This window comes from Bufo gargarizans, chromosome 1 (genome assembly GCF_014858855.1).
Source record: "Bufo gargarizans isolate SCDJY-AF-19 chromosome 1, ASM1485885v1, whole genome shotgun sequence".
NCBI classification, from domain to species: Eukaryota; Metazoa; Chordata; class Amphibia; order Anura; family Bufonidae; genus Bufo; species Bufo gargarizans.
Genome location: NC_058080.1, coordinates 575,826,335 through 575,853,966, shown reverse-complemented (window position 1 = coordinate 575,853,966; position 27,632 = coordinate 575,826,335). Strand labels below are relative to the sequence as shown.

At 44.7% G+C, this 27,632-nt stretch overlaps 1 protein-coding gene across 3 annotated transcripts in view; it reads right to left on the bottom strand.

The window, feature by feature from the left end:
• Positions 1 to 1,425: 1,425 nt before the first annotated feature.
• The window catches only part of MORN3 (MORN repeat containing 3), a 36,364-nt gene continuing 10,157 nt past the window's right edge, over positions 1,426 to 27,632 (bottom strand). For all 3 annotated transcript variants that reach the window (XM_044275741.1, XM_044275740.1, XM_044275742.1), the window contains exons 2-6: positions 24,805 to 24,955; positions 24,517 to 24,674; positions 23,439 to 23,598; positions 16,608 to 16,792; positions 1,426 to 3,128 (exon numbers count right to left, since the gene is read on the bottom strand). In XM_044275741.1, coding sequence (XP_044131676.1) covers positions 3,060 to 3,128; positions 16,608 to 16,792; positions 23,439 to 23,598; positions 24,517 to 24,674; positions 24,805 to 24,949 — 717 coding nt within the window. In that variant the 5' untranslated portion in view covers positions 24,950 to 24,955 and the 3' untranslated portion in view covers positions 1,426 to 3,059. The remainder of the gene's footprint in view (positions 3,129 to 16,607; positions 16,793 to 23,438; positions 23,599 to 24,516; positions 24,675 to 24,804; positions 24,956 to 27,632) is intronic.

Sequence of the window (27,632 nt, the reverse complement as noted above, 5' to 3'; positions counted from 1 at the left end):
TCAGACACGATATCCTCCTGCCCCAGATCAGACTGTTTGAGACCGGTTCCGCTCAGAATGTGAACTGTGAGGTGCATTTGTTCTGGAGTACTCGGCACATTGTGATGTTTCTCTCTGTAATTGTGAAATGCTTAGAAAATGTTAAGAAAAGGGAACATGGATATAAATGTCTGCCCTCCACACATAGGTCTGTCACGTTCTGTTTTTGTGCACATTATTTGTAATTCTTTTTGGAACGGTATATGAGATGATGATTCTGAGGTTGTGAAAAGCACTGTAAGAAATAAAACTGGCGAATTTTACTGCCTAAGTATTATTTATACTAAAGAGCCTTTGAATAAAGGGAGGTTGGGTGAACTGTGGACACGCTGTGTATTTTTTATTTTTTTTTGCTTTTCCTACTTACACACTTGAAAACGTTACTTTATAGGGGTGTTCTGGCTGCGCGGGCATGAGTTCAGTCGCTAAGTTGCGCAATCCCACCCTATGGCGCGTGATCCCGGCAGAACTCATGCCCGGCAGAACTCATGCTCGAACTCATGCTCGCAAGTAGCGGAACAAGTACAAGGGGAGTGGGGGATGATCTGTGGGGGTTGCCCAGGGTCCACTCCCATTAATATTGGGCCCAAGCAAATATTTCTGCAGTGGTGAGGAAATGAAACATAACCGATATTGGAAAGTTACCAAATGTTGTATTATATAATGACTGCAGTCTGCAGTACTGCACTTAATTTGTGTAAACTAGAACACCCCTTTAAGCATGCTTTTTAATGTGCAATTTCAACACAGTGGGCTTGTGCCCCGGATGTTTTCAGACCCTAGCAACGCCCCTGGGGCCTGGGCTGCAATACCAAACAAGGCCGCTATATAATGTACGGAGCTGTGCTTGGTATGCTGTAAGGAGGTAGCAATGCTTGCTGCAGCCTCTTCAGCTGACCAGCCTGGGTGTCAGGAGAGGGACTCCAGCCGATCAAATATTGATGACCTGAGGAAACACCATCGTTATGGAATTTCTGGAAAACCCCTTTAAAGAGGACCTTTTACTGGTCCCGACGTTACATAGTAATACCCTATACTACCAGGTACTAATATTGTAAGTGCATTTTTCTTTTTCAGATGCGCTGCTCCATTCCCCTGCTGTTCCTCCCCACCACCACCCACCCACCCATTAACTTTTGCCGCACCTATGCTAATTAGTAGCATCAGTTCAGGGAGGAGGAGACGGCCATGTTTCTCAAGGGGGGGACGGGGGGGGGTCTGCTTCACCTGGCTGTGAGCTGCCCAACTGCCCAATCACAGAGGAGAGTGTCGCTCTCCGCTGTGATTGGACAGCTCACAGCCATGTGAAGGAGACACCCCCCCCCCCCCTTGAGAAACATGGCAGTCTCCCCCTCCCTGAACTGATGCTACTAATTAGCATACAGGGCGGCGCATCTGAAAAAACAAAGTGCCCTGACATATACTAGTAATGCCCTATACTGCCAGGTACTAATATTGTAACGTAGGGACCAGTGAAAGGTCCTTTTTAAAGGTTCCATAAGGATTTTATCTGCTTCCTGAGTATGGTGGCAGGATGCCACAGCTTCCTATAGTAATCCTCCATCAATGGCTATGGGAGACAAACTGTTATCCATATACATACATCTGCCCTCCTGCGATTTAGGATCACTCACTGCTGGGACCGATGCCCAGCTGGGGCTATAATCTTTGGATTTTTTTTATTTTATAAGCCATACTGTTATGTTTTTTTCCATTTGCCTGAATACATGCTTATCAGATCACTGCACAGGTATACACAACTGCATTTGTATCTGGTGACGGCAAACATCTGCACTGACAGATCTTATTTGAGTCACTGTTTCCTATGATTTGCGCACAGAAATAGGTCAAATGTTCACCACAACGCATCAGAGACATTTTACAAAGGACTGGAAGACAGTGTTCTGCATGTTTATATTCACACAACTATAAATATATTTTAAAGGTCATTAACTTTTTACATAGAACCCTATTGCAAATTGTGATCGGTGGGGGGGTTTTGAGTGCTGAGACCCTCCTGATCGCACGTTCTTTCCTTGCTACCAAGGATATAATTGAGACTGGCCCGTACGTTTGTAGAAAGCAGTCTCGTGCAGGGGAGAGCACAATGTGTGTTTTTCTCTCCCCTCGTTCTAGGGATCGGTGGGGTTCTCGGCACTCTCAGACCCCCCCCCCCCCCTCCCCATTGATCACAACATTTGGTATGTCTCTATAACATCAAAGATTTTGGGAAAAGTTAATGACCCATTAAAGTATAAGCTCAAGTTGTTAAAATATGGCCACAGTATAGAAATCTTATTCCCCAATGCTGTGAGACAAACCAGCAGAATTAGGGTTTACTGTTTGACAGCCTGTATTCTGGTGCAGATTGATACACAACAGTCTATGGCTGTTGATGAGATATATGTAGTGGCAGGGTATTTAATTGCACCCTGCTCTACCTTATTACTAGGGTACTCCCCCTTGTATAAGGAGTACGGTAATTCCAATAATTCAGTTCCTTATAATACAAGTATAGGTTCACCACAAGCAATTTAAAGGGTCTATAACTTTTCACAAAACATTTGTCATGGATACATATCAAAAGATTACATCGGTGGGGGTCTGAGACCCCACCAATCCCTAGAATCAGGGGACAGAAGTGCATGCATATTTGGGATCAGTGGGGATCTTAGTGCCCAGACTCCCACTCATGTAAACTCTTTATATGTCTATGACAAAAGGTTTGTGAAAAGTTAATAAAAAAAGCCTTTAAACTTTTTGGGATCTGGGTTGTATTGTAGCCTTGGATACTCTTTCCTATGGCCTTTTGTATTGTTTATGAAGAGTGACTAATGTATAGGTTTTTACATTTTCTTGTCCCCTAGTAGAGCAATAAAACTGTAGGAGTCTGGATGACACTAGCAGACTATCTGTGCTCCTCCTTGAAAGCAAATTTGTATCTAACTTTTGGACCTGGTTGCATTATTACAATGTTGTACAATTGGCACATGATTTCCCTAGCAAAAGCATAAAAACTGTCATTTTTCCTTTTTAAGAAATGATGTTCGAGCTGCTTCCAGAATGCCTTCAGGGTCTGACACTTTTACCTGAGGGGGAAAAAAAAATATCCAGTGGTCAGTCATGCAAATTTAGATTTATCATGGACACTTGACAACATTTATGTAGGGCTCTTCGACACTAACGTTGACCATACACATAAGATGTATGTTGGCTGAACCTGACGAGATCTGTGGGCTTTCCCCAATGGCAGATGTCTGAGGAGAGAAGGACCTGACGCTTGGATTGCAACATGCCTACACCGTTTGCAGTCACCAGAGGTTCTTTGCAGCAGCTTACTCCACTTTCCCTATTAAAGGGGTTGTTAAGTTTTTACAATTTCCCCCCAATCCACAGGATAGGGAATAACTAGCTGATCACTGGGGGTATGAACGCTGGGAGTCCCTTCCCCTGTTCTGATGGAGCAGCAAGCCCCCAGTGATCGGACTCCGGGTGATCAGCAAGTTATTCCTTGTCCTATGGATAGGGGATAACTCAAAAGCTTGGCAGAACCCCTATAAGGAGGGGCCAGGAGAGATGGCTGTGTGCTGATGGCTATCAAATGTTTATGGGCAGCCTAAGAGACCTTAAAGGGTAACTGAGTTTTAGAGCTTCTGACAAATTAAAGGGGTGTTCCCATCACAGACAATAAGGGCATAGCGCTAGGATATTCCCCCATTGTGTGATAGGTGCAGGTCCCACCTCTGGGACCCACACCAAGAACAAGGCGGGGAAAGTGCCCATTTCTATGGGGTCGCTGAAAATAGCTGAGTGCTGGAAATTAATGGGAGTGGTGGCTGCGGAAGCGCGGCATGCTCCCATTAATGTTTATGGGGAGAGCACTTGGTGGTGGCCGGTGTCCTCCAGTCCTCACTCTCCGTTCTCTGTGTATGTGTGGGTCCCGCACCTATCAGACAATGGGGCATATCCTAGCGATCCCCCCCCCCAATTGTCTGTGATAGGAATACCCCTTTATCTGCTTTTGCTGGGGACAGTGTAAGGATCCATTCCAGCCTCTGCCAGTGCTCTGGTCTGTATATAATGGCTTCTAGCTGACCCAGTGCACTGATCCTGCATCCAGCAGTTCTCCACAAGACTAATACAGGCAGTCTGCCAGTACAGTACTGCTCTAGACATTCTTTCCCATACTTTTAGGCCAATTACCAGTCAGCCCTATACTAATCCTTGCCCCCATCCTCAGCACACATGGTGTGTAAGAGACAGTTTATGCTCACAGCACAGAGATTTAGGACTCAAATACACATGATCATGACAGCATAGAGAGGGAATGATAATTGCAGGTCACAGAAGACAGTTTATGGGGGAGAGGGGGAGTTTGAGAAGAAAGATTCAGAACACAAGGGCACATTGATTCTGCATCACCCAGGTCTTTACCCCATCTGTGCTGTAATCAGTCTAGTGAGGGAAGTTGACTAACAAACTAAAACCAACACATGCAGAGGCAAATGAAACCTATTACAACAGGAGTAAGAAATGCACTTACTATGTGCTGGGAGATGTGGCTGTCTGTACACATAAAACAGCAGTCTGAGATACTGGACGTTATGCAGTATTCAAGCACTGAGCTCTGGATGGGGAAGGGGCCTCTGCACTGAGTTTAGAAGCACACTGAGCTCTGGAGCCAGCCAAGTTTGTCTATGCTCTAAGGAGGGAATTCACCTTGTGAAGGTTCATGCACAAAATGTATTTTTTGTCTGCATTTTTGCAGGTCAGATGCAGACCCATTCACTTCAACGGAGCCGCAAAAGATGCGGACAGCACACCATCTGCTGTCTGTATGTGTATGTCCGTTCTGTGGCATCCGCAAAAATATAGAACATGTCCTATTCTTGTCCGCATTACGGACATAGATAGGACTGTTCTATTATGGCCCCTGACGTTCCGTTCCACAAAATACAGAATGCACACAGCCGGTATCCGTGTTTTGCAGATCCGCAATTTGCCCTAACAGTGAGTGGACAACAAAACTGCTAGAAGGGAGACACATAGTGGCAGAGACTTCAGAAGTGTTTTTTGGGGTCGATAATAGGAAAATATTTAATCAAAGCAATTTACAGATTTGTTCAGGTTCACCTAAAGTGACGAGTTGAGAAGTAGTTTGAAATGTTTGTGCCCATTTAAGGTAAGCGGATGCATCATGTGTCTGTTACAAAACTACCACAGAAAAGATGTATGTTGGGTAAAACTGCTGATTTTGGCGATCATCCAACCATCTCTTGTGCATGTGGGCCAGGTAGTTACCGATACTTTTGTTTTTGGGGTGTTAAGGTGCCTGCCACAAGTGTCTGGCAGCAGCTTTCTTCTCTCTCCCTTTCACAACACATGTATGCTTATCTGAACATGTATGTAAATGGGGCAACAGGAGAGGTGGCTGTCAACCAATGAGTGTTTGGTCGACAGTTATCTCGTGTATGGCCAGTTTAACAGTCCTTTTTGGCATTTCCTTAAAGGTTTTGCCAACGATAATTTAAAATCTCAGATGACCCCTAAATTGGCTTAAAAAAAAAAAAAAAAAAAGAAAAAAAGTATACTCACCCCTATCTCCAGCTCTGTTCTCTGCGGCACTGGTCCTATTCTTCTACCACTTTTGGTTTACAGACAGTAATGACCTACCAGGATACAACACATCACCACTGCAGCCAATCACTGTCCTCAGCAGTCTGCCCCAAGTACTGAGTAAATGGGTCAGAAGTGATCAGGTAAATGCTGTAATGTCTTCTGTTCAGCCTTCTTCAGTGAAAAAGGGTCAATGATATTTGTCTTGAGCCTATCCACTGCCCTGCTCAATCACAGCGACATACAGAAACGTGGAGATCCGTTATCCAAGAAAATCCAAGCATAGCTTGGTTAAAACCCCCAAAAAAAATGTGGCCGTTACTCTGTGCTCATTTGACTTTCAGCTGAGCACTTGAGTAATCTGAGAAAGACTAGTTACACGGGATGTGCTACCTGACAGTCCCATTTAAAAGGCTGTAATTGTTAGAGTATTACTGGCAACCTTTCAAATATCTCAGCTGTCCAGCCCTCGACTGGATTGTCACTAGGATTAAAAGCAGGATAGCAAAACTTCAGCGTGGTCATGTCATACATCCCCTATCATAGCCAATGTGATTAAAGAGGGCCTGTCATCTCTCTTGGCATGTCTTAATAAGTTATTGTATTCCCCATATTTTATTAGAACTCTGCATTGTGCTGCTCCTCTGTTATTATTCCGCTAAGTTATGATTAAATTAACAACTTTGGGTCATATCCAAAAATATTGTTGCACTCAACCATGCCAAGAATTTCGTCTTCGTGGCTCAGTCCAAGAATAAATGAAAGTCCTGTTTGGGTAGAAACGGCTCCCCGCTGATTCCTGACGCTCTTTTTAGCTGTTAAAGATAATCTGCATAGTGCAGCAGAGCCACCAACTTCTCATTGGGACATTCAGTAAGGTTTCTCATGCTCCTGGACAATGAAGAAATACAAGTATACCACATGGTCAAAAAGGCTTGAAACTGTTCAAGAGTCATCTGCCCGATAACCCACTCTCAACTTGAATTTTGCCCGCATACAGCTCATTCATTTATTCTTGCACCTACTGACACAAACCTCTTAATATTTCCCAATATTACACTGGTTGAGCATGACAGTAGTTTTGCATAGAATTATGTAATTTTGGGGCATTATTGTTTTTTTGCACCTGTGAATTTTTTTTAAATTATGAAACTGCTTTTGTACCATCTAATTTGTGCTGTTAGTGTAGAGACACATCCTTTGACTGTGTCAATGGGGATGTCCAGTTGTCTGTTAATACATTTATAGGAGAGGAGTAACAGGAGCAGCACAACCAGCTTTCTAAGAAAAACTGTCACGATTCCATAGGGATAGTGCAGCCATAAGCTCCACCCACTTCACTATGCCTACCTACTTGCACGGTCCATCCTAACTGACGGTGTGCAACTGGACGGCAGTCCCTAGCTTAAGTACGTGCAGGGGTCTACAGGGAGAGAGCAAGGTAAGAGAAAATAAAAGACTAAGACTTAAATAGAAGAAGAAGATTAAGAAATGCAAGCTACCAGGCTGGGTAGTAACCAAACAAGCAAATAACCAACCATAAGCAAAACCAGAATAAAATGGAAGCCGATGTCAAGTACCAGGAGGTCACGTCAGTACAAAGTAATAACACAGGATCAAGGTCAAATTCAAGCCGAGTTCAGGAGCCAGGAGGTCACGTTAGTACAAAGGGATTACACAGGATCGAGGTCAAAATACAAGTCAAGGTCAGGAGCCAGGAGGTGACGTTAGTACAAAAGGATTACACAGGATCAAGAGTCAAATACAAGCCGAGGCTGAGTTCACAAAATCAAGCATGCAGGAAACCGCTAGTGGAGAAGTAAGACCAATCACAGGCAACTTGTGGCCGGCAAGTTGCCTTTTAAATAGGCCAGACTGAATGATCACGTGACGTGGCCAGCGTCACGTGACCCTGTGTCAGCCCCAGCCAAAACCCAGAGCACCGACGGATATGAGTTCCTGCCCCTGCTCGTTGCCTAGGGGATGGAGGATGCCAGCCGCGCAATGGAATAGTCCTGTCCCTGACTCATCTCAGGTTAATTTGCATATGTATCAAATCGTTTTTTTGGGGAGACAAGGTGTGGTTGTCCGCCGGCCTCGCTGAGGAAGAGTGCGCTGCCGGGTCCTCCCCACCCCCTTGTTGCCAGGGAGATGAGGACGCCGGCCACATCCGACGCCGGCTCCTCCTCCCTCTCTTTATCAGCGGGATGCCAGCGGTGCTGCAAAGAGGGAGCACACCACTGGTTACCTGTTACAAAAACAGACATGTCAGGGGTGGCTATGCCTAAAGATTAGGTGGAGAACTGATTAACGTGAGTCAGTATCTAAGAAGAAATCATAATGCTCTGTGTAAAGAATTATGTAGGAACTACCACTAAATAAACTGTTTACTGATCCAGAGCAAATACATAGTGAGAACGTACATGAGAACAGCGCCTCATTGCTATTTTTGTAATTTAAGGAAAGACAGAAGTAAACATGTTCAGCCTATTGTTATGTTTAACCAGTTCAAAAACCCGGCCATTCCTGACAAGGCATATTTTTAGGTTTTTTTTATGATACGCAACGTTGAAAACAACTTTTTTCAGTGATACATGGAGCTTTTTCATACCTGTGAAAATGTAAAAAAAAAAAAAAGTAAATAAAAATATAACTTTTTTTTTACTTGGTCTTTATTTTTTTATTTTACACTTTGTATCCTCCCATAGAGGTCATACCTTTTGGGGAGCATTTAATACTACACCTGCAACAGGGGGAATATATCCCCCAGAGAGGTTGTACAAGGTTGTTCAGCCTCACTGCAAAGCTTATATGGGTCTGCTAAGACCTAGTAGCTTGTGCATGCACCTGGCCTCCAAGAATCACATGATCGCTAGGCTTGAAGTAAGGGTACGTTCACACTTTTTGGATTGCGGCAGGCACTTCCCTGGACAACACATCTGCCACACGCCCCTCCAGGAGCATTGTAAGAACCAGTCTCTACTTATCATAGAGTGCAGGCTGAGCGGGATCTGTTTCCTAATGGGTCCGTCCGTGTGTTTCTATATCTGTTGCAGGTGATACTGTGGAGCAACGCCATAGGCCTCGCTACAGTAGCATTCTGAATTGCCTTATTCTGCGGAGCTGTGCCTTCAGCAGTTAGGCAGCCAGGATTTAGTTAAATACTAAGCCCCGTGTCCCCTGTTGATTCACGGGGCTCTCTTAGTATATACAATAGTTTTTGATATGTTCATTTGATGAAACGCGTTGGGACACGCAAACATATTGTGGCCAATCTATTTCATGTATGATTCCATTACCCTGATCAGGCATCCAGTTTAGCCTCTGGACACGTTGTGTAGGGCCCAATAGGTATCCTTGATCAGTGTGAAGTTCCGGGCGGGGCACGGACCCCTTGTTAGGTCACTAGGGATGAATAAGTCAAGTAGGGTGTAATAGGGACAGATTGTTCTTCCCGAGGCTTCCCCACGGCTAAGACTGATGACCTAAGGACCTGATGCCTGTATTACTGTTTGGACATCTGGTAATTAAAGCCTGCAAAGAGTGACCATCTCCTCTACCGACATTCCACACTTTTGGAATAGTGAGGTTTCTCAACTAAACCGGTAAGACCATTCCGTGTTTTCATATAGCGTCCCGCTCGTCCCAGCATCTGTTCACGGGACTCGGACTCAGGGACCCTATGGCCTGGGTTGTATGTACCTAGCTTAGTGTGTCACTGTTTTTCTATGTGGCACACTTGTTTGGTCCTGCACCGGTTTGTTTATGTTCGTACGTTTTTTGTTTTTTTCCCCAGCTATGGGAGTTCTCTGAGTTTACTAAAAGCTAAGTTTTACTACGTTGCTGCTCCCCTTTTTCTGAATTTGTAGACTGCTTTTCGAGTAGTACCCAGGGAGAGGTGTGTACACACTATGCTCTCCTGGTGAGACAGTTCCTTTGTGTTCTGTTTAGACCTTTTATAGGTGTTTTAGGTGCAATAAAGAAATAAAAAAATATATAAGGGCTTGTTCACACGACCGTGTGAAGCCCATACCCGTGCTGTGGACCACAAATTGTGGTCCGCAATGCATGGGCACAGTCCATGGGGCAGCTGCATGGGGATTGCAGACCCATTTACTTGAATGGGTCCGGGATCCGTCTGTTCGGCAAAAAGATCAAGTTCTATCTTTTTGCGGTGCGGAGGCACAGAACGGAACCCCAGAAAGCACTCCGTAGTGTTCCGTTGCGTAGTGATGCGGAATGCCACTGAACAGTACCCATGTATTGCAGATCCGCAAATGCGGTCCGCAATACGGCAACGGGCAGCACACGTTTGGACATCTGGTAATTAAAGCCTGCAAGGAGTGACCATCTCCTCTACCGACATTCCACACTTTTGGAATAGTGAGGTTTCTCAACTAAACCGGTAAGACCATTCCGTGTTTTCATATAGCGTCCCGCTCATCCCAGCATCTGTTCACGGGACTCGGACTCAGGGACCCTATGGCCTGGGTTGTATGTACCTAGCTTAGTGTGTCACTGTTTTTCTATGTGGCACACTTGTTTGGTCCTGCACCGGTTTGTTTATGTTCGTACGTTTTTTGTTTTTTTCCCCAGCTATGGGAGTTCTCTGAGTTTACTAAAAGCTAAGTTTTACTACGTTGCTGCTCCCCTTTTTCTGAATTTGTAGACTGCTTTTCGAGCAGTACCCAGGGAGAGGTGTGTACACACTATGCTCTCCTGGTGAGACAGTTCCTTTGTGTTCTGTTTAGACCTTTTATAGGTGTTTTAGGTGCAATAAAGAAATAAAAAAATATATAAGGGCTTGTTCACACGACCGTGTGAAGCCCATACCCGTGCTGTGGACCACAAATTGTGGTCCGCAATGCATGGGCACAGTCCATGGGGCAGCTGCATGGGGATTGCAGACCCATTTACTTGAATGGGTCCGGGATCCGTCTGTTCGGCAAAAAGATCAAGTTCTATCTTTTTGCGGTGCGGAGGCACAGAACGGAACCCCAGAAAGCACTCCGTAGTGTTCCGTTGCGTAGTGATGCGGAATGCCACTGAACAGTACCCATGTATTGCAGATCCGCAAATGCGGTCCGCAATACGGCAACGGGCAGCACACGTTCGTGTGAATGAGCCCTAAAGGAGACTTTCCTGTGAACACAAAGCACTTACTACCGTGTGAATCTCGAGGATACAGATTAGATTCCTTTTAAACTTTCCATAATCTTTTCTGGTAACTTTATTCTGCACTGCAACAATTGTAACAGAAAAAGGGTGGTACGACTTCTAAATATTGTATGTGGTGGAAACAGGATGCACAGTAGACTGGAGGACGCAGATGGTCTTTATGACAAAGCTTTTACATAGTTAGATAGTGGGTTAAAAAAAGACCTAAGTCCATCTTGAATGGTGTACTACTAGAAGTCATATTAACCAGTTGTGTGCTGCATTTAATTCTGCAAGGATGTTTCTGAATGTCCTTGCAGAATTAGCAGCTGCACTGAGGTTGTACAACTAGAGGAGTGGGAAACCGGATGTCCGTGACAGCAAGGCTCCCCATAGAGAAAGCAGAAATGGGCTTCTACCATCCCAATCCTGTATGCATCTGCTTACTGCTTCCACCCAGCGATCATGTGATCTCTGGGGTCCTGGTAAGTGCACAAGCTGCTGGCCCTGTAAAACACCTTGTACAGCCTAGTAAAACCTCTGGGGACTTTATTCACTCCTGTATCTGGGGCTAATAGGTCAGCCCCAAATACAGGAGAATTTAGCAATAAAAAAAATGTAATGATAAAATACACCCTATAGGTCTTGTGTGGCAGTATAGAGAGTACAAAGTGTAAAATAGCAAAGACCAAATTAAAAATTAAAAAACACCACCACTAACCTTCCGCAGCTTCTAGACCTGCCCCTCTGGACTATAACCTTTATTTCCCTATATCAAAATGACCATTTGGACTCACATTAATGAAACATATTTTCACATTAACATTTTTCATGGACGTTCGTTTTCTGTATTCATCACGGTTAGCACACGTACCCATTGACTATTAATGTGTATGTTCACAAATCCGTTGATTTTTCTCTGACAGTGGGTCAGTGCAAAAAATCATGGGAGACATGCACCACTTTGCCCAGTGATGCAGACCAAACACGCCCATTGAAGTCTATTGGTCTGTGAAAAACAGAGCATGGGTGGCATCCGTTTTCGGTCCATTTTTCGCTGACCACTTATAGAAAATCCTCTGGAAATTAATTTTCAGCTGAGCAGTAGAATATGGATGACACAAGGAAGGCAAAAAACAGACACCTGCCTGATTTGTGTTGTAATGAATTGTACTCACATATTGCCATCAGTACGAGTTACTATAGTTGAGGTCAGACAGGAACACACGGCATTAGAAGTCATTTTAACAGAGGCTGTTGCTAGTATGGGTTTGGCTGGTTAGATGGGGGCACAATATGCATATTATTGCTGTTCTGGCCTGCAATCTTCTGCAGGTTATCTGACAGTAAACACAGAATATTAATCACTTCTCCAACCCCAGCGCTCTCCTGCCCTACAGGTGGGAGCCCTTCTTCTGCCATCTGCTTTTCCTCCTTTTCCACATCATCTAATATTGATGGTTGGTGGTGGTGCTGGGAGTCGGAGCCCCACCAATCAGATACTAATGATTGATCCTTATTATAAGTTATCAATATTTAAATAGGACCTGCCACCTCTCCACTCATCTATTATTCCTGCTGGAAGTTTATGAATAAATCTAACAATTGGTTGTTACCAGTTGGGCAGTGTCAGACTGGGCAGGGGCACACCACCAATGGGTAAAATCCAGTTGTACATTTATTCACACTTCTAGTAGGAAAAATAGAGAAACAGCACAATAATAATAATAATAATAAAATTGATTTATATAGCGCCACAATATTCCGCAGCGCTTTACAAGTTCATAGGGTTCATATACAAAACAAAACATAGAGTAATAAAAACTAGTGCTCCAGAATTGTCACTTCAGGTGGACTAAAACAGATAGGAATGGTGACAGGTCCTCTTCAAGTCCCAGACAATAAGCAATTAAAGTCGTTTTTTTATTGCAATTATAAAAATAACATGTCTATATTAAACACTTAAGTTTAAGAAAAAGAGAGTTGTTCCCTTTTTTTTTTTTTTAAAGGGGAAGTACTATGTACTTTCACAATTTTTTATCTGTTACTTCCCACTGTACGCACAGTTTTTCTGTATTATCCATTGAAATGTGTGATCAGGCAATTGTGTCACCAGACAGCTGCTTCCTTTTAATGCAGAGAACAGAGAGAAGGCAGTCCTGTTTTTTTCTTCCCTGTCTTGGAGGATATATGCGAGTGCCCCCTGTTAGCTGCTCACATACATTCCTGTTGTCTGAGAGAAGAGGGGAGTTACACCTCATTCACACAGTCAGTGTTTGGTCAACAATTTCTATAACTGATTTCAAGCCAAAACCAGGAGCGTCTCTAAACATAGAACTGGGGCAGATCTTTTCATTACACCTCATGTCTGTGGAGGCTCCAGTCCTGGTTTTGGCTCACAGTGTCTGATGGAATCACTAATCAAAATACGTGCTGCGGACCGCAAATTGCAGTCCGCAGTGAACGGGCACCATAGTTGCGAATGCGGACCCATTGACTTATCTTTACAGTGTCCTAATCTTATCCAGTATAAAGGCTCAGACCCGAAAGCCCACAAAAGCGCTTCTGTGGGCTTCCAATCCGTTCTTCCATTCCGCAAAAGATAGGACATGTCCTATCTTTTGTGTATCTTGCGGATTGCAGACCCAGTCAAGTCAATGGGTCCACATCCACACCACGGACCGGACCCGCCATTTGCGGGTCGTAATACAGGCACAGAGCCCTTACGCTAGTGTGAATGGACCCTAAGGCCCCTTTCACACGGGCGAATATTCCGCGCGGGTGCAATGTGTGAGGTGAACGCATTGCACCCGCACTGAATCCGGACCCATTCACTTCAATGGGGCTGTGCAGATGAGCAGTGATTTTAACGCATCACTTGTGCGTTACGTGAAAATCGCAGCATGCTCTATATTGTGCGTTTTCCACGCAACGCAGGCCCCATAAAAATGAACGGGGCTGCGTGAAAATCGCAAGCATTCGCAAGCAAGTGCGGATGTGGTGCGATTTTCACGCACGGTTGCTAGGAGACGATCGGAATGGAGACCCGATCATTATTATTTTCCCTTATAATATGGTTATAAGCAGGCCTTTTTTTCTGGCGTTCCGCCACCTATTGGGCGCCCGTTGCGGTGTGGTGTAAAAAAAAATAAAGTTGGTTATATAAGTTCGGCCGGCTGCGCCCCTCATGCTGCGCTTTCAGAGCGGCTGAGCGCTTGCCGCTCTAAAGAATCTCCGGCCGCCGGCTCAGTGCTGCGCAGCCTGCCTGCGCCTGCTGTGTCTGCTCTGTGCTGTTGTTAATGTTGCGTGGCCGAGCTCTGTTCGGTCCACGGTACAGGAGCTTTTGTTTCCTGTACCCGGCCGGACTGACAGGAAGTGCTCACTTAGTGTGCACTTCCTTTCAGTCCGGCCGGGTACAGGAAACAAATGCTCCTGTACCGTGGACCGAACAGAGCTCGGCCACGCTACACTAGAGGTGACAGGAGAAAGGGGGGGGGGGGGAATGGAAATGAGAGTGACAAGGGGTGGGGGGGAATGGAAATGAGAGTGACAAGGGGTGGGGGGAATGGAAATGAGTGACAAGTGGGGGGGATGGAAATGAGAGTGACAAGGGGTGGGGGGGAATGGAAATGAGAGTGACAAGGGGTGGGGGGGAATGGAAATGAGAGTGACAAGGGGTGGGGGGAATGGAAATGAGTGACAAGTGGGGGGGATGGAAATGAGAGTGACAAGGGGGGAGGAAATGAGAGTGACAAGGGAGGGAGGAAATGAGAGTGACAAGGGGGGGGTAGAATGAGAGTGACAAGGGAGGGTGGTAGAATGAGAGTGACAAGGGAGGGGGGAAATGAGAGTGACAAGGGAGGGGGGGAAATGAGAGTGACAAGGGAGGGGGGGAATGAGAGTGACAAGGGAGGGGGGGAAATGAGAGTGACAAGGGAGTCCCCAGAGCCATACCAAGAGCCAGACTACAGCCAGAGACCAGATCATCTTATTGTCCTGGTGGTAACTAGACAATGCAATATGTTTATTATGTAATTGTTTAGTTATTAATACTACATTGGAAACTAATTTAGGTACCAAACATGCCGATTTTTCTCACGCGCGTGCAAAACGCATTACAATGTTTTGCACTCGCGCGGAAAAATCGTGCATGTTCCCACAACACACCCGCATCTTTTTCCGCAACGCCCGTGTGAAACCAGCCTAAGGCTTTATGCAGTGTGAGAATAGATACAGGAAAGTACTAGAAGTGTATTGGCTGTCTGTTTTAACAACTCAAGGACCAAGTAAATTTCAGGTGCAACTATTTTTGTTTATTCCCGGTCTGTCTTTAAAGAGTCATAACTTTTTAATTTTTCTGTTAACATGGCTTTTTTTTTTTTTTTTGTGGGATACGTTGTACTTTGTAATTGAATAATTCCATGGTTTGTATAATGTGTTGGGAAAGTAAAAAAATGTAAAAAAAAAATTGTGGGGTGGAAATAGAAGTAAATGCAATTCTGACTTTGTTTTTTATGTTTTGTTTTTACGGCATTAACAGTTCGGTAAACATGACATTAACTTTATTCTTTGGGTCATTATGATTATGACAATACCAAATTTATATAGTTTGTTATGTTTTACTTATTTAAAAAACAGCCACAAAAAAAATAAGCGCAAGTTCTTTTTTTTTTTTTTTCCCACCATGCTCTATGTACCATTTTCTGGGGCGTTTGCAAACTTTCTTTCCCACTAGCGGTTTCTTCATGGCATTTTCCCCTATAGAGAAGGGAATGCTGCATTTTTTTAAGAGGACAAAGACAAAAAATGCCACCTACTACAAAAATGTCAGTAGCAAAAAAAAAAACTAAATGCTTGTGCGTCCTGTGTTTCAAGTTTCCCATAGACCTTCATCTGGAGCTGGCATTTACACAAAAATGCGGCAAAAAATTTAAGGTGTGAAAACTGCCACTAAAAATGCAGAAGTGCATAAAAACGACAGCAAAGATCTAAGTGTAAGAAAAAAAATACCTTAAAAGTTTTTTTTCCAATAATTTTTTTTTTAATCAGCTGCCAGCAGGGGGATGTATAAAATAAAGAAAAAAAACACTCCACTTTTAAATATTTCATCACTCCCTTGCCTTTAGCTGTTAACGCCACTGGGCCTGCAGTGGTCCTTGTCATTCAGTGTCCGCCATCCCAGCCAATCACTGGCCTCAGCACTCACTGCTGAGGCTGCTGAGTCTAATGACTGGCTGCAGTGGTGACTGGAATGATGAATGCCACATAACCACTGGAGGCCCAGAGGGGATCTGAGGAAGGGTCCAGTCCCCCAAAACATTGCAGTTGCATGTGGTCATGCAAATTTCTACCACCTCAGATTGAATACATCTGGTTTAGTGGTGAATTATTTTTATTTATAGAACTTGTGGAGACTACCTTGTCCTGATAAATCCCACTGGTTTGTTTCCATGCTGTACACAGCACTTCCTGTTGCTGTATCCAATCAAACCCATAAAGCACTTCTTTCTCTACCACAGCTCTAGCACTGCCCCTAACAACACCCAGCTGGTTTATAGCTCCTCCCACCCAGCTAGTTACATAGACACGCCCCTAGCACTGCCCCGCCCATGGACATCTTATCACAGGAGATAAAGAGCTGCATGGACATGGTCATGTGACCACAGCCTAGAACGTAAGATACGAGCAATAAAGGTAAAAGAAATACATTACAAAATGACAGATACCTTCATAACTGATTATTTTAAAGGATGTTGATCCAAACCGGACAATGTACAACATAAACACTATTTTACCTCTGGAATAGGATATTTTGTTGGGTACGGTGCTTCTACACGTCCAAAATCCACCATAGTTCCACACTTTGGAATATCTTCTACCCATATTCCTTCATACAGTTGGCCTTTGTCAAGGTAATAAAACTTTCCAGGGCCATGCTTCTTTCCTCCTTTCCAGGAACCTTCATAGCGATTTTCATTGGCTGTAAATACACACAGAATATAATTTTTTTTTAGAAATATGAAATGCCATAGTTCAGGGGTGCACCACCAATGAGGCCAGGTGAGGCGATCGCCTTAGGCTGTACTAGGTACGGGCAAGAGGGGGGCAGCGGAAGGGCCATGGGCAATAGGCACTTTTATTGTGGAAAATGGGTTAGGTTAAGAAATTGTCATTGGAGGGCACCGTTTCAGTTTTTGCCTCAGGCAGCAATAAGGCTAGGTGCACCCCTGCCATAGTTCATATATAAAATGGCATTTGTTCTATGCCTAAGAATGAAGTCTGAGTTTTGCAGCAAAAATGAGACTGGCGATCCTATAATCGGTGGAAAGATTTAATAGTGTTTAAAGAGCTTTTCTAGCAGAATTCATGTGCTTTTATGTGTGTATGAAATGTAATATAATTGTACTTACTCATATACTTTATTGGTCAACTCTGCATGCATTCTCCTATTTGACCTGGTAGGTCTGATTCCATGTTGGTCCTGACTCCTGTGTTGGCATGTGACCAGTGATGTGCTTGAAAGAGCTGGCCATCTGCCTCATTTCCATAACTAATCCAGTTCCCTTCTCCATCACGGCTGATTCAGAGATGGAGAAGATTATTGAACTAAGGTAGACAATCGGCCCCTTCACTGCTCATGTGCCAACACAAAGAAAGCTGGTGGAGCTCCCTTCCTGTGGAAAGCTGGTTTAAACAGGACACATGTAGATTTGAACAATAGAGTATATGAGTAAGTGTAATTATATTCCATTTCATACACAATAAATCATATTTATAATTAATTGGACAAACGCCTTAAAGGGGTTTTCTGGGATTTTAATTTTGATGGTCTATCCTCAGTCAGACATTTTTAATTTCTTTTTAATTTCAATTTTAAATATTTAATTTAATTTCAATTTTAAAGATGAATATTCTTAAAGACTATGGTGGAGATTGATCAAAACTGGAGCTTCTTTGAAAAATGAAAGGCTAACTTTCATTGGTTGTTATGGGCAAATAAGCCAGTTTTACTTGGTACCAATTTGGATAAATCTCCACCAGTGTATACTTTTGCAACCAAATGTTGTATTGGTGCAGTGCACCTAAAATGAAGTATGAAACAACGCTGTAACTAGTCTTGATTAATAAAATCCTGCTATTTTGTCTCTACAGCTCCTATGCAGTTCTATGTGTGTCCATAGTTACAGACTACAAACAAACCCTGATCCTGCCTTTTTACCCACTTCCATCTGTCCCAATGTATGTTACCATGAAGTACAAAACTGAAGGCATCAGACTATATATACTACATTAAAGGGGTATTCGGTACCTTGTGGAGCCTCCTAAAATGAACACAGCTGCCAGTTGGACATGCTTTCAGCCACTACATTCATCTCTATGGCGTCTGCGGTGCCGTCCCGGCCGCTCCGATCCCACCCTTGCCACGGTTCATATTGCTTTTCTCGTTGCCCTTTGCCTTGGCGGCGGGGGGTGCCTCGGTTGACCCCACCGGCGGCCTTCGCTGCCGGTGGTGTCACCCCGGTCACCCCCCTCCGTTTCAGGATTTTTTGTATACCCTCTTGGTGTTTTTTTAGGGTGGTCGTTTGGGTGTGCGCGGGGTGACCCCGCGGGCTGCCTTTCGCTGCCCGGGGTGTCGCCCTGCTCGCCCCCACTCTCTACCACCATCACAGTGGGTCGACATTACATAATTTTTTATATAGCATCACCCTTTTTTAGAATATAATGGGATGATTGTCCCTATTCGTATGAACTGTTCTATTACACCCATCGTTTAGACTTACATGTTTTTTACATTCTTGCCTCCTTGACTATTCTCTTGTAATTTGAGAGACTATACCATCATGTATACTAGATAAGGAGACGAGGAATGTATTGTATTTTACTATGGGTGAATTACGGTTTAGATGGTAATGTTGACCCACATGACCTGATTGGACATATTCTGGATTATGCACACTTATGATTATATGTACATTACTGACATCACTTTTTTTATATATGTTTTTATTGATAAGATTTTTTCTTCTATTCACTATACCACTAGATCAATTGTATGATCAATTGTATGATCACTATGGTTCCATTGTTATGGATCCCTTGCACAGTGTATGTTTATTAGTATTCATCACGGTGTATGAGCTATAGGGTTATGCTATAGCTGCCATTATTATGGTCCTATTTATATGGACCCCTTACATGTCACCTCTTTTACTATATGTGCATATCAGGAAGCCAGTCATCATTTGTGATTATGTATTTATTATTCGTCGACTCATATCATGTGCCCATCGATGGTCCCCCTTTTTATATGACATCTCTTGTGAGCATGGGGCCCGGTGGGGATACGACAGGTGTGTACTTGCGGCATTGCGGCAACTGTGTGATTATACTCCACCCTTTAGCCTCTTTTGGAGCCATGGACTGCGGTTCACCTGCGTTCCACGGGGGTCACGGGGTGCACATGCGCTGGGTGACGCCATCTCGAAGCGCACCGTGACGTCTGCAAAAAACTGCTGCGCATGCGCGGTGTGTAGACGTGGATGCGCTGAGTGATGGCGCCGCGCATCATGGAGCTCCCCGCGCCCGCTTGTGTGGTCCGCAGATGTGCCGAATTTAGGTAATTTCCGTCCATCGCCCCACCCCTACCATGTCCTATATATACCCTGCTTATTCATTGTATAGTACCTCCTGACGAAGCCGTGAGGTGAAACGCGCGTCGAGGTCTCGCTCCCAGGGCTTGTCATTCAATTTGCCACCATGTCCTTAGGTACGGTCCGTATTTAGCACGGTTTTGATTGCGTGTGGGGTACCCTTGTATGTATCCCTGCTGGGTCACTTGCACTTAGGCGTATACTAATTGTATGATTCTGATTTCAGCTAGTCAATTTCATCATTGCATTATTGTATTGGGCTGATTGCGACGCCTATACCAATCAGTGTATGCGAGCTACGACTTTGGGTTTACCACATTTTGTCTGTGGTGCCTTGTGTACCATACCCCTATTGGGGAGACTACCACATGCGATAATTCTTTGGTTTCCCAGAGCCCTAGCTTTAGCTTTACCTTTTGATCGTACCTAACTGTGCATTACTTTGCGCAGTTCCATGGTGGTTCGTTTGAGTTGACTTACCCTGTGCTTCTCCGTGATAAAAAATGATATTTTTTGATACAACATTCCACTTGTTTGGTTTTTAGTTATCTCTATGGAATCTGGCAGAAAAAGCAGAGCGCTGTACTCAGCTATCATAGAAATGAATTGAGCAGCCACATACATGCCTGAGTGGCTGCTCCATTCCTTTTGGGAGAGGAGGGGCTCCACAGGTTACAGGGCCCCCATTCTTGTGATCAGTGGGGTCACAGTGGTAGGACACCCACCAATCTAATAGTTATCCCCTATCCTAGCTATATTTCCAACTGACACAGGACAGGATGTTAGTTACGTATCTATTTATTCCTAGGAGACTGGCATTGAGACTCCTATAGGAATACATAGAGAAACTGACTTCCTGTCCACACATAAGGTGAGGTGTTATTTGGAAAGTCTGATTGCTGGTCACATGACACAGCTGAGGATCAGAAGGGAGGGGATAACTCACCAATTAAGACACTGATAAGATAACATTCACTACAGATTACATCATGTACCTTTCTAGCAGGTCAGAGAATAACATTTTTGTAGGAGTTCTTCTTTAATATAACCAGAATATCCCTTTAAGCAAAAAGTTATTCCAGCCCATGTAATCCACATATTTATGATTACTTCTCCCTTCTGATCATGCTTACACAAAAATGACTTCCTTATAGTGCTACAAGACAGGGTCATTATAATGTATTCAACCCATAAAGAGAAAGCTTATGCTAGGACAAACCAAGATCTAGCATTTCCTCTTAATGCTAATGTAAGCTACGAACCAGTTATATTAGGCTCTGCACACATCACATTAATGGCTCCCCTTCACCTATACTCCAGGAAAAGCTCTCAGTGTATACGTCTGATAGAGACCTGTGACCAGGCCTTTTTTTCTGGCGGAACGCCCCGGAACGGTGTTCCGCCACCTATTGGGCACCCGTTGCGGTGTGGTGTAAAAAAAAATAAAGTTGGTTATATAAGTTCGGCCGGCGCTTGCTGCGCTTCCAGAGCGGCTGAGCGCTTGCCGCTCTAAAGAATCTCCGGCCGCCGGCTCAGTGCTGCGCAGCCTGCCTGCGCCTGTTGTGTCTGCTCTGTGCTGTTGTTAATGTTGCGTGGCCGAGCTCTGTTCGGTCCACGGTACAGGAGCTTTTGTTTCCTGTACCCGGCCGGACTGACAGGAAGTGCTCACTTAGTGTGCACTTCCTTTCAGTCCGGCCGGGTACAGGAAACAAATGCTCCTGTACTGCGGACCGAACAGAGCTCGGCCACGCAACACTAGAGGTGGCAGGAGGAAGGGGGGGGGGGAATGGAAATGAGAGTGACAAGGGGTGGGGGGGATGGAAATGAGAGTGACAAGGGGGGGAATTGAAATGAGAGTGACAAGGGGGGGGGGAATGAGAGTGACAAGGGGGGAAATGAGAGTGACAAGGGGGGGAGGAAACGAGAGTGACAAGGGGGGGAGGAAACGAGAGTGACAAGGGGGGGAGGAAATGAGAGTGACAAGAGGGGGTAGAATGAGAGTGACAAGGGAGGGGGGGGGTAGAATGAGAGTGACAAGGGGGGGGGGTAGAATGAGAGTGACAAGGGAGGGGGGTAGAATGAGAGTGACAAGGGAGTCCCCAGAGCCAGACCAAGAGCCAGACTACAGCCAGAGACCAGATCATCTTATTGTCCTGGTGGTAAGTAGACAATGCATTATGTTTATTATGTAATTGTTTAGTTATTAATACTACATTGGAAACTAATTTACCTCACATTTAGGGTCCATTCACACATCCGTGTGTGTTTTGCGGATCCACAAAACACGGACAGTGGCAATGTGCGTTCCGCATTTTGTGGACCGCACATTGCCGGCACTAAGAGAATATGCCTATTCTTGTCCGCTATTGTGGACAAGAATAGGACATGTTCTATTTTTTTCAGGATCGGAATTACGGATCCGGGTCTGCAATTCCGGATTGGGGCCGCACGTCGTGCGGTCCCATAGAAATGTATGGGTCCGCAATTCCGTTCCGCAAAAAGAGACAGCTACAAGAAGCTTGATTAACCATAAGGGAAGCATAGCAGTTCTTTTAATTTAAGCTGAGAAAGGGGTGGAACATATGTGATGTCTGAGAAAGGGGTGGAACATATGTAATGTCTGATAAAGGGGGGGGGGGGGGCGTCAATTTTTATCTTTCCTAGGGTGCCAAAAATCCTAGCACCGGCCCTGCTTAGGCTGCTTACTTACAGTTTACATGATTGCTCAGTCCCTGCAGCCTCCGGCACCTCCGGCTCTCCACTGGCTCAGGCCCGCCCAGCTCCCGCCCACCACTGACAGTGGCGGAGAGAGTGAGAGAGGAGACGCCGATTCTGTGGCCTCAAACCCCGTCCCCAGGCCGACTCCATTGCTGTCTGCGGCCCCAGACCCGGGACCCCCCGCCTCCGGCTCCACTGACAGGCCGCTGGAGGCGCATGGGGCAGTTTAGTGTCGTGGGTGTCGGCACGAGCAGGAGGCAGAGAGCGGCACCAGGCAGGAAAAGGAAACAAAAGGAAAAAGGTAATTTTTCATTTATTTCATTTTTAAATTAAAAAAGATTGAATTGGCCAATTAGGGGAACAGGAACAGGGAAGGAAGGGGCCAGGCCAGGTCAGGCCAGGCTGCGCTGCCCATGTGTGGAGTAGGGCGGCGGCGGCCGCGGGCACTGGCAGCCTGGCTGTCACGACCGTCACTGGCAATTTTACTTGCATCCCTGTTCTCTAAAGGGGTGGTTTTAGGGGGCAGTCCTAGGGGTGGGTAGGGGCGTGGCCAGGGGAGGGGGGGTGAGTTCCACCACCTTTTCTCTGAGAAAAAAAAGCCCTGCCTGTGACAGATGATATGCAGTTGCATGCACCGCCCACATGCTGCTACCTTTATAGGTTTTTAATGGATAGTGTTGTATGTAATAGCCTAGTCTACTATGCTATTCCATACCTCTACTTTTGTGGTATACTGACATGTACCAGCCAGATGGAGGCCAACAGGACACTATTTTGGCCACCATCAGGATACTGGAGCTCTATGGATATACATAGCATGTATGTAGCAGTGGCGTAGCTAGAAATGACTGGGCCCCACACCAATTTTTTGAATAAGGGCCCCCCTCCTCCAGTAATTTTTTCGCAACCCCTTCCTTTCATGCCGCCCCCATTCCTGTGGCTAGTAAAGATCGCTCTCTCAGACCAGGCCCGGCAGCTGTTCCATCCGTTTTATACGCTGTCTATACTGTCACTGTATATCATTTCCCCTGCTTCCCCTATAGTTACACCCCTGGTATGTAGGTAGATTTTCATGGTGTGCACACTAAGCGGACATCGCAAATATGATGTGAACATAGCCTTAGCTGAACATTTACCAATAGATATTTTTGTATCAGATTACAGTATGAGCAGATGTGTTGAAATGTTATAACCTGATTGATCTACCGTAATTAAATCTTAAGAATTGAGTTCTTATATATTAACAATATCATGTACCTAATCGTAGCATTCCTTTGCCACAATACTTATCTTCACGCCATTCTCCTTCATAAATATCTCCATTAGCAAAGTACATTCTGCCCCAGCCACTTCTTTGTCCAGCTTTCCAGTCGCCTTCATAATACTCTTTATCTGTGTAGAAATGAGTCCCATAACCCTGTAAAAATTAACCAATTAAAAGATTAGCTGTTAGTTTCTTAGTCCTTATAGTTCTAACCCTTCTGCTTATGACTTACATAGAAATGCAAATGAAACACATTGTAAAGGGGTTTTCTGGGATTCAACTGTTGATGGCCTATCCTCAGGATAGGTCATCAATATCTGATACATGGGGATGGGATTCATATTTTTAACAGGTTCCCAACTCAACGGCGGGCACGTGGCATCACAACACATGCTTACATATACATACACACATATACATAAATACACAATATACATAAATACATCATATATACACTACACACACATACCACCCAACTAGGGAGCTAAACTATCAGCGGCGCACAAAGCAATGGAAGTGAATATCTCCAGCTGCCCTGCCACTGCCAGAGAACCATGTCGGGACTCCTTCGAGCTGCACGGGCATGAGTTCGGTCACTTCGGTGTGCAATGCCATCCTCCGGTGCATGATCCCACGTGATCCCCCGAGACCGGTGATTGCGCAACGAAGTGACTGAACTCATGCTCGCGCCACCCGCAAGTACGGAGCGGATCAGCGGAACAAGTACAAGAGGGGTGGGGGGATGATCTGTGGGGTTGCCCAGGGTCCAATCAATATTAAAGATGGCCCTGGAATAGCCAAATAAATAAAAAAATGTATTAAAGAATTTAATAGGGCCCTGATCCCCCCCCCCCCCCCCCTGCTGATGCTCCCGGGCCCCTTCTCAGCTCGGGTCCCAAAGCAGCCGCTTCCCTTGCTTCCCCGATAGCTACGCCACTGGGGGAAAAAAAAATCCAATATAGATATATCAGAAAAGGAAACCTTGATGCCAATGTCAACAATTCTCTCAATGTCGCCCCCCCCCCCCCCCTTCCATTTTACGTTCTTGTGTTACAAATAGAAGCAACATACATGTTTTCTGTCATTCTTCCAGGATCCAGAATAAACCTTTACATATTCTCCAGTATTGGGGTCTTGCACACTGTATGTCCCAAAACCACTTCTTTTGCCACATTTCCATTCTCCTTCATAAATGGTGTTGGAGCTTTTCCATACATAAGTGCCTTTGCCTGACGTTTGAAAAAAATTAAAATAAAAAATGAACATGGATAAAATTGGACTACAATTACCTTTATTTTCCTTTACATTGGCTTTTGTACAATTCTCCATACACCTCATAGGGCAGGGGGGTAAACTCACCATGCTTTTGGTTATTAAGCCACTCCCCTGTGTATTGATCCCCATTTACACTGTAAACTGTGTGCCTCAGGCCAGACTTCTCTGCTTTTCTGTCCCAACCTTTCCATGGTGGTTCAACATTCTTGGGATATTTTACAAAAGGCATCGGCACCTGAAATCACAATCACATATGCTGTTTATACTAATTGACTGCAGGGGCTCTTATGACCAGGTCTGAAAAAAAGGGGAGGCAAAACTTTGGCCATTTGTTTGACAAACTGTACTGGTTAAAAATAATCATTAGGGCATCTAAAGAACTATGTTATAAATCAGGGATCAGCAACCCTCGGCACTCCCGCTGTTGTGAAACTACAACTCCCAGCATGCTCCTTCCACTTGTGTGGGATTTTAGAGAACAGCCAAGCAAGTGTGCATGATGGGAGATATAGTTTCACAACACCTGGCGTGCCGGAGGTTGCTGACCCCTGTTATAAATAATTATGTACCTTACTTTTAAAGAGTTTGCCCAGTTTATAGACAAATATCCTCCCAGGCATGAAGGCTCATAAAATGATAAAAGAATATATAGTCATCTGCTGCTTCCAGTGCCGCCACTACGAGCCTCCCAGTCGCAGCTAGGGTTGCAGCATTGACATGTTCATATAGCTTATCCACTCTGCAGCCAATCACTGGCCTCAGTTGTATACAGCATGTGACCGCTAGGCCAGTGTCTGGCTGCAATGGTCACGTGGCATATACCGGCACATTATCACTGCAGTCTAACTCAACTATTGATTGGCTTATTTTGAGACAGAATTTTACACCAGAATTGTAGCACAACGGCCTTTTACATATAGCTACCTCCCTTTTCAATAAGTCCTGAACCCATTTTACAGTAAAGCTACATGCACACAAACGTTTGTGTTTTGCGGTCCGCAAATTGCGGATCCGCAAAAAAAAAAAAAATGTCGCCCTTATGACATCCTATTTTTTGCTAAACGGACAAGAATAGGACATGTTCTATTTTTTTTTGCGGGGCTACGTAACGGAGCAAGAGATGCAGACAGCATACGGAGTGCTGTCTGCATCTTTTGCGACCCCATTGAAGTGAATGGGTCCTCACCCGAGCCGCAAGAAATGCAGCTCGGATGCGGAACCAAACCACATTCGTGTGCATGTAGGCTAAGTCTGAAAAAAGTGTAGAAACTCTAGTTGCGCCATTTTTTACAACAATTGTGCCAATTTGCACCTCTGTTTAGGCTGGGTTCACAAATGACTGATTAGCTGCGGATTTTCTGCCCAAATGATGCGCTTTTATTGCAGAAAAAAGTGCAGATTAGAAATGGTTTTAATTCTTTGCATTGGAAAGTTTGAAATCCGCAATGAAATCCGCGATATAAATTGACATGCTGCAGATCTAAAATCTGTACCTCAGGTCAGCTTCTGCTGCGGATATTTTCTGTCATGTGTGACTGAAAATTGCTAAATGCTTAGGGAATGTTCACACAACGGATTTTACATTGGAATTTTGTTGTGGACAGCTGCGCCAAAATTCCACAGATAACCCGCAGGCGGTCACTTCCTTTCTGCTTTCCATTCATTTCAATGGGAGGCAGCACTGAGCTAATAGCATGTCCCGCTCTGTGATCCTCAGCTCTGCCTCCCATTGAGATGTTTGAGAGGCAGAAAGTACGCGGCTGTCAAGGGTTTCCCACTGAATTTTGGCGCTGCTATCCGCTGCAAAATTGCACTCTAAAATCCTTTGTGTGAATGTCCCTTTATTCACTTTGCTGGTTCTGGACAATGCTGCAGGTTTGCCACACGAAAATCCGCAACAGCAAATCCGAAGGTAATCAGTCACCTGTGAACCCAGCCTGAGGCCGCTTTCACACGAGCGTATTGAAATCCATCTGTATTCTGGCTCTGGATTGCGCACGGATTCCAGATGATATACCATGAGTATTTCTCTCAGTATTGCTTCAGTATTTAATCAGGATATGCACAAAACTTGGACATGCTGTGGATTTCAAATACTGACGGAAATTATACGCCCATGTGAATAGCTCTATTCATTAACATTAGCAGCGGATTCCAGTACATAAAATCCGGGCTATATACGGATTCCAAATACAGTCGTCTGAAAACAACACTAGCATTACTATTTTCAGTCTAAAAAATGGATCTAAGGCGGAAATGGCTAAAAACGGAAGCCAAATGTGCCTAACTGATGCAACCGATCCTTTTTTTTTTTTTTAACAAGATCTGTTATTTTTCCTTATTTTGGCGGATCAGAAGAAAGAATAAATTGCGGTGGTGTGTACTTTCCCACGAACGTAAGGGCTCAGTGCCTGTGTTGTGGACCGTAAGTAGCAGTCCACAATGCACAGGCACTGGGCGTATACACTCCGTGCTGCGGATGAGGACCCATTGACTTGAATGGGTCCGCAATCCACAAAATCCGGCAAAAGATAAGACATCTATCTTTTGCTGTGCGGAAGCATGGACCTGAAAGCCCATGGAAGCGCTTAGTAGTGTTTACGTGGGCTTCTGACATCTTTGGCCGTATCTTGCGGATCGAAGACTTATTCGAGTTAATGGCCAATGCCTGTATATTGCGGACCTGCCGTTTGCATGAGCCCTTAGAAATTTTTAAGAGGCAGAAACATTAGAAAATCTGGGCCAATATGTAATGTGCTGAGTGAGGACTGTTGGGCTGTATTCACAAATCTTGGTTTTGGGGGTGGGGGTGGGGGGTAGGTCTTTCACATTTGCGTATTTGGGTTAGTATTTGTCAAGCAAAATCAGGAGTGAAGCCTACATAGAAAAAGTATAATGGAAAGATTTGCATC